The sequence below is a fragment of the Brassica napus genome, chromosome C8, assembly GCF_020379485.1.
Source record: "Brassica napus cultivar Da-Ae chromosome C8, Da-Ae, whole genome shotgun sequence".
In the NCBI taxonomy this organism is placed as follows: domain Eukaryota; kingdom Viridiplantae; phylum Streptophyta; class Magnoliopsida; order Brassicales; family Brassicaceae; genus Brassica; species Brassica napus.
In genome coordinates, this window is record NC_063451.1 from 666,580 (window position 1) to 677,623 (window position 11,044).

An 11,044-nucleotide genomic window follows, 5' to 3' on the forward strand; every position below is an offset into this window, starting at 1 on the left:
ATGAATTAATCTCTCTCAATTATATAATGTATACTCAATTTAAGTTACCTTTCAAAATAACGCATCAATGGATCCTCGCAATTGAGTAGAATATAGGTGTGTGCACTATGAGCGTCTTCTTCACTCGACCACCAAACCTGTTTTGATTTCCCACCAAGTCGTCCAATCTGGCTAAAGATTTCTGGAACACCAACAACTGCATATGTGGGCGCAACGCCACCATCATCATATCTTCTTGGAGCTCTTCTTCGGGTACGTACTTTTGACGCAAAGTAGTACGATGTGAAGTGAGAAACTTCTTCTGTCAAACTTCCAGCAATTATAGAACCTTCAACTTTGGCGAGGTTCTTTGCTTTTCCCTTCAAATATTTCATGGCTCGCTCGTACTGATACATCCATCCGTAATGTACCGGTCCACGAAGCAATGCCTCATATGGGAGGTGGATAGCTAGATGCTCCATCACGTCAAAAAAGCCTGGAGGAAATATCTTCTCCAAGTTGCACAATAAGATAGGAATGTTCTCCTGAAGCTGTTCTACGACTTCTTCTTTAAGAGTGCGTGTGCTCAAATCCCTGAAAAATGCTCCAATGCCTATTCCAAAAACAATTAAACACATTGTTAGTCAAATACTATTATTGTAAACTAAACCAATTTAATATTATTGTCCTATTGTAAACTACCTGCAAGTGCTTCATGTACGTTTGTTGGAAGTAGCTCCGCAAATGCAAATGGCAGAAGTCGTTGCATAAAGACATGACAATCATGACTCTTCATCCCGGAGAACTTTTGACCCTTTTCAACACATCTTGAAAGATTTGAAACATACCCATCAGGGAACTTCACTTCTGATGCCACCCAATTGAACAAAACCGACTTTTTTTCTGAAGACAATCTAAAAATTGGAACGGGAACTTGGCCATTGCTTTTTATATGTAACTCACTTCTTGAGCAAATATCCGGCAAGTCCAACCTCGATTTTATGTTGTCTTTTGTCTTCCCTGGGACATTCAATATTGTATTCATGATGTTCTCAAAGAAATTCTTCTCTATATGCATCACATCAAGGTTGTGGCGCAGAAGAAGATCCTTCCAATATGGTAACTCCCAAAATATACTCTTCTTGTGCCAGTTGTGATGAACACCGTAAGAATCAGGCATATTACGAGGGACATGCCAATTACCACCCCAGCGAACTGTTTCGTTAGCTCCGTGATAGTCGATTTGCGCTTCAATTTGTTCTCCAGTTAGATATGGAGGAGGAGTGTCTCTCACAACCTTTTTGTGCCTAAACAAATTCTTGTTTCTTCGGTACGGATGGCCAACTGGAAGAAATCGACGGTGACAATCGAACCAACTTGTCTTTCTACCATTCTTCAGTTGAAATGCATCTGTCGTTCCATTACAATATGGACAAGCTAATCTCCCATGTGTAGTCCATCCAGACAACATCCCATAGGCAGGAAAGTCACTTATGGTCCACAAAAGCATAGCTCGCATCGTAAAATTCTTCTTCGTTGAGCAGTCATACGTCCTCACCCCTGTTGACCACAAATCCTTCAACTCTTTTATCAGTGGTTGTAGGAAAACATCAAGTGACCTTTTTGGATGCTTCGGACCGGGTATTAATATGGTCAAGAATAAAAACTCCCGTTGCATGCACATCTCCGGTGGCAGGTTGTATGGCGTAAGAAAGACTGGCCACAATGAATATTGTCTCCCTGACATTCCAAATGGACTAAATCCATCTGTGCATAATCCGAGGTACACATTCCGGCTATTGCTAGCGAAATTCGGATGTACTTTGTTAAAATGTTTCCAGGCTCTTGCATCTGATGGATGAGTCATCTCACCATCCGTCTGAGTATGCTCGGCATGCCACCTCATCTTTCCAGCAGTCTGCTCCGATTGGTACAATCTTTTCAATCTATCTGTAATTGGTAGGTACCACATCCTTTGGTACGGTACCCTATTACGTCCCCTTCCTTGCGGCTTGAATCGTGGTTTCTTGCAGAATCGACATTCTTCCAACTTCTCATCATCTCCCCAGTAGATCATGCAGTTGTCGATGCAAACATCTATCATCTCCGAAGGCAACCCAAGACTATAAACCAGTTTCTGAATCTCATAATAAGAATCAGCAGACTCATTGTCTTCCGGCAAATACTCTTTAAATAAATCTGCCCATTCGTTCATGCAACTTTCAGGTAGATTGTGATCAGTTTTAATATTCATCATTCTAGCAGCCAATGACAATTTAGAGAGACCTTCTCTACAACCACTGTAAAGTGGTTGATTTGCCGCATCTAACATTTCATAAAACTTTTTTGAATCTATGTTAGGTTCTTCATCTTCATCAGCATGAGCTACGAATGCATCAGTTACCATATCATGAACCCTATCATAATCTACCATCGGCTGATCCTCCTGATGGTAACTATGTGCATTATGCAATTGATGATCAACCGGTTCTTCTTGAAAGTTGCTATTACTACTACTAGCTTCATTCTGATCATAACTATAACCTTCTCCATGTTGAAACCAGATATAATAATTTGGCGTGAAACCTCTATTTACTAATGCTTCCAAACATTTTCACGATTTGCCAACTTTGAATTGTTACATTTCCTACAAGGACAGAATATTTTACCGCTTTCTTGGGTGAGCGGTGTAGAATCTGCTTGATGCATAAAACGCTCCAACCCAGCAAGATATTCTTTCGTCACTCTCCCGTTAGCATCTCTATGCATATACATCCACCTCCGCAACTCGAAAATATTTCCCAAGCCCGACATTTTTTCACGTTTTTTTTTCTTGTTGGTGTGCTTAAAATTATGTTCAAACCTCCATATTTATAGAAATTTTTTGAATCTGGTAGTTGAATTTTGCTAGGAATTTACGACGAAATATTAGGTTGGTTGCAAAAAAAACGTGTTAAGTTGGTGGATTTCTCGTTCTTTCCTCGTAAGTTATTTCCTCGTAAAAATCATGCTAATCTTACGACGAATTTGTGACGAAACACATTTTTCTCGGAATAACCACGTCAACTTACGACGATTTTACGAGGAATCGCTTTACTCGGTATTTTACAAGGCCGTTACGAGGAAACTTTATTTCCTCGCAATTTCATCGTTAAGTCAACGTAATTTCACGAGGATTAGTTTTCCTCGTTAAATTTCCTTGCTAAAACTGTGTTTTCTTGTAGTGCGAAATGAATGTGTGAATTGTCACGTGCTGGTATAAAAGTTTAAGTGGAGGAACCACCTGAAATTCTATGCATGGTTGGTAACTTGATATTACTAGCATTGTGAGAACATTATCTTTAACGTATCATACATTTTACGACCATAATTTAATTACAAATGCCAAAAGTGGGTAAGTGTTACAAATGTTGACCATCTCATGCATATGTGTGTAACAGTGTGCGTTGTTAGGACTTGTGGTCCAAGCTCTTTTCCATTTGTTTGCCTCCAGTCATACATTTATCCATTATTTTTTTTTTTTGATCGAAAACCATATTGATTAGCTAAAGAAGAAACATAAAGAGTACTTTACTCATCCACAGACGGAGAGTTGATTAAGGATATCAGCGCTGATTTCGCAAGAGTATCAGCTAGAGTATTTCCCACACGCGGGATGAAATGGAAAGATATGTTACTAAAAGAACTAGATAGATAGTGAATATCGAAGAGTGTTTCTTGAATCCAAGTGTGGTTTTTCTTGGTGACAAGAAGTGAGATGAGGCTTTTGGAATCAGAGAACACTCTAAGAGAATCAATGCCACGGTTGACCTCTTCGGAGATTGCGGTCTTTAACGCCAATGCCTCTGCTACAAGGGCTGAGGGGACTGAACGACGTTTTGAGGAGTTGCTTCCTGCTGGTGAAGCCATGCTGTCGCTGAAGTGCCAGCCCATACCGCAGTTTCCGGTTCTAGGGTCCCAAGCAGCATCAGAGTAGACGCTCCACGAGGATCCTGCTACAAGAGGGAGTTGGGGTACATGGGGGTTAGACACATGGCGAGAGAGATCCACATTCTGTGGCAACGAAATACATTTTCCCGACTCCTGAGCTTCTCTCCAAGCTTTAGAGTCTTTGAGGATTTCCGAACTGATTCCTCAACAGTGTACTCTTTATTTTCAAAGAGTAACTTATTCCTATTAGTCCAAAGGGTCCACAAGACCCATGGCGAGATCGGAGTTGATCCCAAACCTGTCGGAGGCAAGGTTATTACTCTGCTACAAATGTCAAGAAGATCCGGTACCGACATGGGAGGTTGCTGGAGTGATGATGGGGCATGGAGACAGGGGAGTTTGTTCCACACTTGGGTAGCAAAAGGGCAGTGGAGCAAGACATTATCTCTGTTTCAACAGCTCCACAACGTTTGCACTTATCATCAATATCAATTCCCCTGCTTTGTAGTGCGGCTCCAACGGGTAGCGCTCCAGCGTTTGCCTTCCAGAGTAGATGCTTGAGCTTCGGGGAGGTGTTGAGGGACCATATCCGCTTCTTCCAGTCAAAATGATCAGAAGGGTCAGCCTCAGAGTTGATCTTTGCTAATGCGTACCCTGATTTTGTAGTGTATTTCCCAGATTTATCCTTCAGCCACACCAACTCATCATTCATGTTGCAGTCGCTAGGAATAATGGACTTAATAACCTCCTCATACTGAGGCAGATGGTCTCTGATCATTTGAATGTTCCATTCTGTGGAGGAGGGCAGTAATAGGTTCGCTACACATAGGTTGAAATTTGCTTGGGTAGGCGGTCCTACAGGAGCCGTTGGCCTCTCAAGACTTAGCCAAGGCTCTGACCAGACAGAGATATCCTTCCCATTTCCCACAACCCAACCCAGACCATGACGGAGAACCTCTCTTCCCGCAAGTATCCCTCTCCAGCCATGAGAAGCTGAGGCGGGTGCCGTGCAATCCAAGAAAGAGGATTTTAAGCAGTATTTACAAAGCATCGTCTGTGCTAGGAGAGAGTGGGGTTCCTTCAAAAGCCTCCAAGCAAGTTTTGCCAAGAGAGTGTCGTTGAATTGTTCGATTTCTCTGAAACCCAAACCTCCAGCCCCTTTTGGCCGCGTAAGTCTAATCCACGAGACCCAACAGATTTTGTGAACCGTTGGTTTTACGTCCCACCAAAAGTGCGTTAAGACACTCTGAATCTGCTTGCATATCGAGAGAGGTAGCTTAAAACAGGACATCGTGTACGTTGGCAAAGCCGCTAACACTGCTTGTAGTAGCACTTGCTTTCCCGTCTTTGATAGATATCTCGTGGTCCAGCCAATTGATCGTTGTCGGATCCTATCAATGAGGTTAGCAAAAATGTCCCTTTTTCCTTCCAAAGTGCTCGGGGAGCCCCAAATATTTGCTAACGCCTCCCTCATTATCGATGTTAAAGAAAGCTTTTATTCTAGTCTTCACTTCGCTAGGTTTCTTTGATGAAAAGGTAATTGCCGACTTCCCTAGGTTGATGCACTGGCCGGATGCCCCTTCATACACGGTTAAGATGCGTTTTAACGCCTGACAGCTAGACACATTTGTTTTGGTGAAAAACATTGTGTCGTCCGCGAAAAGCAAGTGGTTAATTGGAGGGCAGCCTCGTGCCACTTTGACTCCCGCCATTTTCCCGTCTTGCAAGGATTTATCGCAGAGTTTCGAGAGGACTTCCGTACAAAGAATGAAGAGATAGGGTGAGAGTGGATCTCCTTGTCTTATACCCCTTGTGGGGATTACCCTTCCCTGAGCTGCTCCATTTACGAGAAAGGAGTAAGACACTGAGCGGATGCATTCCATTATCCACACTACCCAGTTTGGGTGAAAACCCAAATTTTCTAAGACTCTTTCCAAGAAGTTCCATTCAATTCTGTCGTACGCTTTACTCATGTCGATTTTCACCGCCATCGAGCTTCGTACGCTAGCTCCAGAGGTTTGGAGATAATGGAGGACTTCATGGGTAATGAGAACGTTATCAGATATTGCTCTTCCCATAACAAAAGCATATTAGTTCTTGGAAATGATGGCTTGAAGCACAGGTTGTAGTCGTGAGGTGAGTACTTTGGCTATGATCTTATAGTGTGTGCTACACAAGGCGATTGGCCTGTAGTCAGCGACTGTCTTTGCTCCTTTGGTTTTTGGAATCAACCTGACATGGGTCTCATTGAAGCGAGCATCAAGGGTGTTCGTCATGAAGAAGGAGCCGACTTCCTCTGTTATATCATCTCCGATAATGTCCTAAAAGCTCTGGTAAAAGCTCGCTGAGAACCCGTCCGGCCCTGGCGCTTTATCCGGGTTGATAGAGAAGACCGCCTGATTGATTTCCAGCTTATCCGGTATCTTGGCCAAAGCCTCATTCATCTCAGGTGTGATGAGAGGGGACAAGACTTCATCGACCACATGGAGCGAGGGTGTTTGCTGCGACGAGAATAGTTCAGTGTAGTAGTCTGAAATGGTCTGAACTATTTGTTCTTCTTCAAACACCGGTTGACCCAATGAGTTTTCTATCACAGAAAACTTATTTATGGTTCTTCTCTCACGGGTAACAGCATGAAAAAAGGCGGAATTACGGTCTCTACTATGGAGCCATTGAATCCTGCTTCTTTGTTTCCAGTATTGTTCTTCCTCCAAATATGCCTTTTCCAGTTTCTTCGATAGTGTATCAATTACTATCGGTTCGGGGTTAGTGCTTGAAAGCGCCTCTTCCAGCTTTGTCTGTGTTTCCAAGATGAGCTCTTTGCTGTTCTTGTTTTCTAGCTTAGACCATTCCATGATCTTTCGCCTGATCCTACATATCTTCACTAGGACTGACTCATATGACATTGAAGTCCAATGTTTCTCAACTAAATCTTGTATCTCAGGCTTATTTTTTAATCGTCTGCCGAAACGGAAGAGTCCACGTTTCTTAGGAGGACTTTGACTGAGATGTACAAGGACCGGCCTATGGTCCGATCCTTCAAATCTCAAGTATTCGCAGCACCCAGAAGGGTAGTCCTCAGCCCATCTACAGTTGATCATAGCTCTGTCCAAACGGGACTGAATGAGGTGACTATATCGGTTGCCTCTCCAAGATAGCGAGTTACCCGAGTGCTGGAGATCCCATAACCCCGTCTGAGATACAAAACTTCTGAACGCCAGGAAGGAGCCTTCCCATCTCAGCGGTCCTCCTATTTTTTCTGAGTTGTCCAGCAAATCATTAAAGTCTCCCACTACGAGCCAAGCTTCCTCATCACGCCCTAAGCCTAGTTCTGTCAGTTGGTTCCAGAACTGTGCTCTGTTTTCTTGTCGGGGTGATCCATAGATAAATGTAACCATCATAGATCTTTGGAACATGGATATAGATGTATCAATAAAATTTGAAGAAGAAGAGAGGATATCCACCTGAACCTCAGGCTTCCAAGACAAGGATAGTCCCCCTCCTGTCCCACTTGGGGGTACTGTGAAATGGCTTGTATATTCCGTTTTGTGGAAATGTCGGAGCACCACTTCATCTTGATTCATCGTTTCTTGAAGGAACATAATTTCTGGGGAAATTCGCCTTTTGAATTCCCGCATTCGCTGGCCTGTCAAGGTGCTCCCAAGTCCTTGGCAGTTCCAGCTAAGTAGCGCTAAGGAAGAGCACTTGGGTTTACCCGAAAATCCTTCTGCTTCTTTGTTATTGAAGGGATGATGGTGGTCTTCCGGGTGCCTTGACGCTGAGACGGTGCTGCTGTGTTTCCAGTCTGTGTCCTCCTTCTTGGGGAGTTTTGGGTTTTAAAGACCCTTCTCTTCTTTATGCTAACTCCTTTTAGCGGGCTGGTGTTATATTTCTTTTTTTGTGGCATTTTCCCATCCTTCTTCTTGGCCACGCTTCTAGTGATGATTCCAGGTCTTTCAGATAGTCTGGCTTGCATAGAGGAGTCCATCTGGTTAGGCACATGTTGCAGCCCTAAGCGTAGAGAGACATGTCTCCTATCTTCACTAAGAGTTCTTATCGGAGAGTTTTCCTGCGGGGGTGAGTGGGGGGGCTCCTGTAGGACAGGAGCCTGAGGGTCGACTGGTATCGAGTCATGGTGGTTCCATGATTTCCTCCAGATAATGAATATCGATATCTTGAAGGCGACTAGAGCCTGTAGAGGTCCCTTGCTGCGCAAGTCTAGATTTCCCATTGGAGGGCAATGATAACCTTTGTTTAACTGGGGGTCTATTCGCAGATGTGTGGCCTCCCATCTCATTTCCATCATCTCTCAGCGATAAAGATCGTCTTAAGTCTGTGGAGTGAGGGATATCAGGTAGCATCAGTCTTTCTTTAATGGAGCGGCGTCCTGAAGACACTTGGTCTCCTGAAGCTTCTCCATCCTTTCTACGTGACAGGGCCCTTCTTAAATCTGTTGAGTGTGGAGTAGGGTCTTGTAGAGCCGGAAGTTGTATTTTGGAGGCTGAGTCATGACTAGGTGCTCGTCTCTTCTCTGTTATTTGACTACTTCTATCTCTGTCTCTGTCTCTGTCTCTGTCTCTGTCATGCTCTGTCATTTTGCTTGGGGAGTCAGATATGTGGGGGTTATTTTTTACTCCCACTCTGGCACCAGATTCTCGTGAGACAGATCTTCCTGGGTTATAGTCATCACGACCTCTTCGGTATTCACTGGTCACTGGTGCATAGCTTTGATGCTGTCGAGAGTTGTACCTTGAGTCTGTTCTACGATCCTCATAATAGTCTCTTCTTGTGTACGAGGGAGGGGCTTCTCTCTTATGCTGGACTTGGTGCCCTTTAAATCTTTTCCTTTCTTCATATCTCCTCCTGTTATCATCCAGCCGAGCCATAGTATTCCTTTGGGAAATATCTATCCTGTTAGGGCTTCTATCTCGTTCCCTAGAGTTCTCCAGTGAGGGACAGTCATCTTTCTCATGGGAAAGTGAGTGGCATCTGAAGCAATTTTTTGCAGGTTGTCGTAGCTAAACTCCACCTCTATTATCTCTCCAGAGGGTAGGGAGATGTCTCTAGTCATCTCCAATGGGTTGAGACCGTTGATGAGTACTCGAACTCGGGCTTGCGTAGGTATACAGTCTTCCACAGTGCCCAGCTCTTTTCCAATGGCTCGAAGAGCTTTATCTTCCCAGTAATGGAGGGGAACTCCATTGATTTGGATCCAGAAAGGCAAGAGAGACGGAACTTTTCAGAAACTACTGGTTCCCATCGTTGCACAATAATCATCCATCTTTTGAAGTGGAAAGGTGTCTTGTTGAGAATGGTGAGTAGGTCTCTTTCGTTTTCAAAACGGAACTGGAAGAGTAGTGGGCCTAGATCTCTTTCAGTGAAGCGTCCAGAAACATTCCAGTGCTGGAGAAAGAAGTCCACAAGGGCCTTTGTGTTCTGTGTTGCAGGGTTTGTGACTCTCCCAATAAGGGTAAATTTGTTTTCCTCAATCAGAGCAGCTGTATCAATTTCTGGGATTTAAACAGGGGGCTTGCGGTTTGTTTGACTCCTAGCCGGAATCCATTTCTTCTTTTCTTCTCTTGAATATCGATGACTCATGGTTGTTATGCAGGAAGGAGACTTGTTGTTGTTAAGTAGTGGAAGTGGAAGTTCTCACAAAGAGTAGAACGATTCAAAGACTTGTTGCTATGTTAAGTAGATGAAGTGGTTACTCTCACAAGGAGCAGAACGAATCAGAGGTTGCAAATTCTTCGAAAGGCTTCTGGTTGGTGTTTGGTTCTTTCGGTAGTGAGCTTCATTCTGGTGTTCCGGTTGAGCAGCGGCATACATTTATCCATTATACATACAAAGATAGCAAACAGCAGGTTGTTGTCATAACCAAATTAGTAAAAAATATAAAAAAATATAACCTATGTCTCTCTTTTTACCTTTTACCAAATTTACTTGAATGAATATAAAAATAAATTGTCAAACTTTTACCAATATTTCTAGTTAACTTAGAATATGATGCACGCCTTACAAAATTTGAGGACTCTATTTGCTTTTTTGACTAAGCTCATGTGTTACATTGACCATTAACCATATTTCTTATGCTATAAAAATACAACTATTTTGTTAAATGTATTCTAACTTTATAAAAATCAGACTGTCACGCTAATTTTGCCTGATAGAAGCACATCCTTGGATGTATATAAATCGAGAAAAAAATATAATATAAAATATGTAACGATGATATACTAGTACAAAAAATGAAAAAAAGTAATGATAGAACCACAAACTGACGTGTCACGGAATTCTCTGGCTCGTCCAAGCTGTCACTCGAGACTGTAGAACTGAACGCACACAAAAGCCACGTGAGGAGACCGACCTTTTGGCACCGAACCAGCTGATCTGTTTATATCCGAACCTAATACTCGGACAGCCGGTTTTTTTTGTTGTTGAGGGGAAATGTGTTGAAAAGAATAAGGAATATATTTATATTATATGACAACGAATCCATCTATCTGAAAACATCATCTCTTTTTTTGGCTACTATCAACTAATCCAAATTAATTTTCTAGTAAAAAAAGTTATTTAATCTTTATGCATCTGTAAATTATTCTCTCAATTCAATTAACCCTTAACTAGCATTTTCTTTTTGCTTAGTTTGTCAAAAGTTTACTTACTTTAATTGAGATGATCTCATCCTCCTCCACCAAAAAGCAAAGCCATATAGTCCTCTTGAGACTCGACAAAGCACATGCAGGATGGGGAATGCGATACGCGTCTTATCTAACCTAGGCTTCACCGTGACTCTAAAACTGATTATGGAAACTCTTAACCTCAGCAACTCAACGAATATTGACATACACTATATGCTTGGATCAGAGTTTCGCCTTGTGGTCTCAGAGAATGAAGCTGAAAGAAGACGTGAAAAGAGAAAAAAAAAGTGAATCCCCAATTTGAACTGCCATCAAAGAGATTGAGATTTTTATGTTGCCCATTCAAATGAGACGTGTAACATATTTATAAAATTTTGTTAATCATATATAACAGGATAAAATGTTTCTTTAAGAGATGATTATTTTTGGTATTTACAGTTGTTAGGAATAAGATCAACTGCTATTGCTGAAAGAATTTTTTTTTTTTTTGATAA

General features: G+C 42.3%; 2 protein-coding genes across 2 annotated transcripts; both read right to left on the minus strand.

Moving 5' to 3' along the window:
* Nucleotides 1-3,549: 3,549 nt before the first annotated feature.
* On the minus strand, nt 3,550-5,900 carry LOC106442834. Its single transcript, XM_048765883.1, has 4 exons — nt 5,373-5,900; nt 5,208-5,300; nt 4,230-5,161; nt 3,550-4,105 (listed from the first exon to the last, which is right to left on the minus strand). The coding sequence occupies exons 1-4, from the start codon at nt 5,898-5,900 to the stop codon at nt 3,550-3,552; spliced, it is 2,109 nt and encodes a 702-aa protein (XP_048621840.1).
* Nucleotides 5,901-8,039: 2,139 nt separating this feature from the next.
* On the minus strand, nt 8,040-8,795 carry LOC106442835 (U1 small nuclear ribonucleoprotein 70 kDa-like). Its single transcript, XM_013884473.2, has one exon. The coding sequence runs from the start codon at nt 8,793-8,795 to the stop codon at nt 8,040-8,042; it is 756 nt and encodes a 251-aa protein (XP_013739927.2).
* Between the last annotated feature and the right edge of the window lie 2,249 nt (nt 8,796-11,044).

What these genes read in the sequence shown, in the direction of transcription:
- LOC106442834 (XM_048765883.1), bottom strand. Translation starts at nt 5,900, where the DNA reads ATGGCGGTGAAAATCGACATGAGTAAAGCGTACGACAGAATTGAATGG. An exon ending in GTGTTAGCGGCTTTGCCAAC is followed by an intron (nt 5,162 to 5,207) that starts GTACACGATGTC and finishes ATATGCAAGCAG; the next exon opens with ATTCAGAGTGTCTTAACGCA. An exon ending in TTCTTGACATTTGTAGCAGA is followed by an intron (nt 4,106 to 4,229) that starts GTAATAACCTTG and finishes TTGAGGAATCAG; the next exon opens with TTCGGAAATCCTCAAAGACT.
- LOC106442835 (XM_013884473.2), bottom strand. Translation starts at nt 8,795, where the DNA reads ATGGCTCGGCTGGATGATAACAGGAGGAGATATGAAGAAAGGAAAAGA.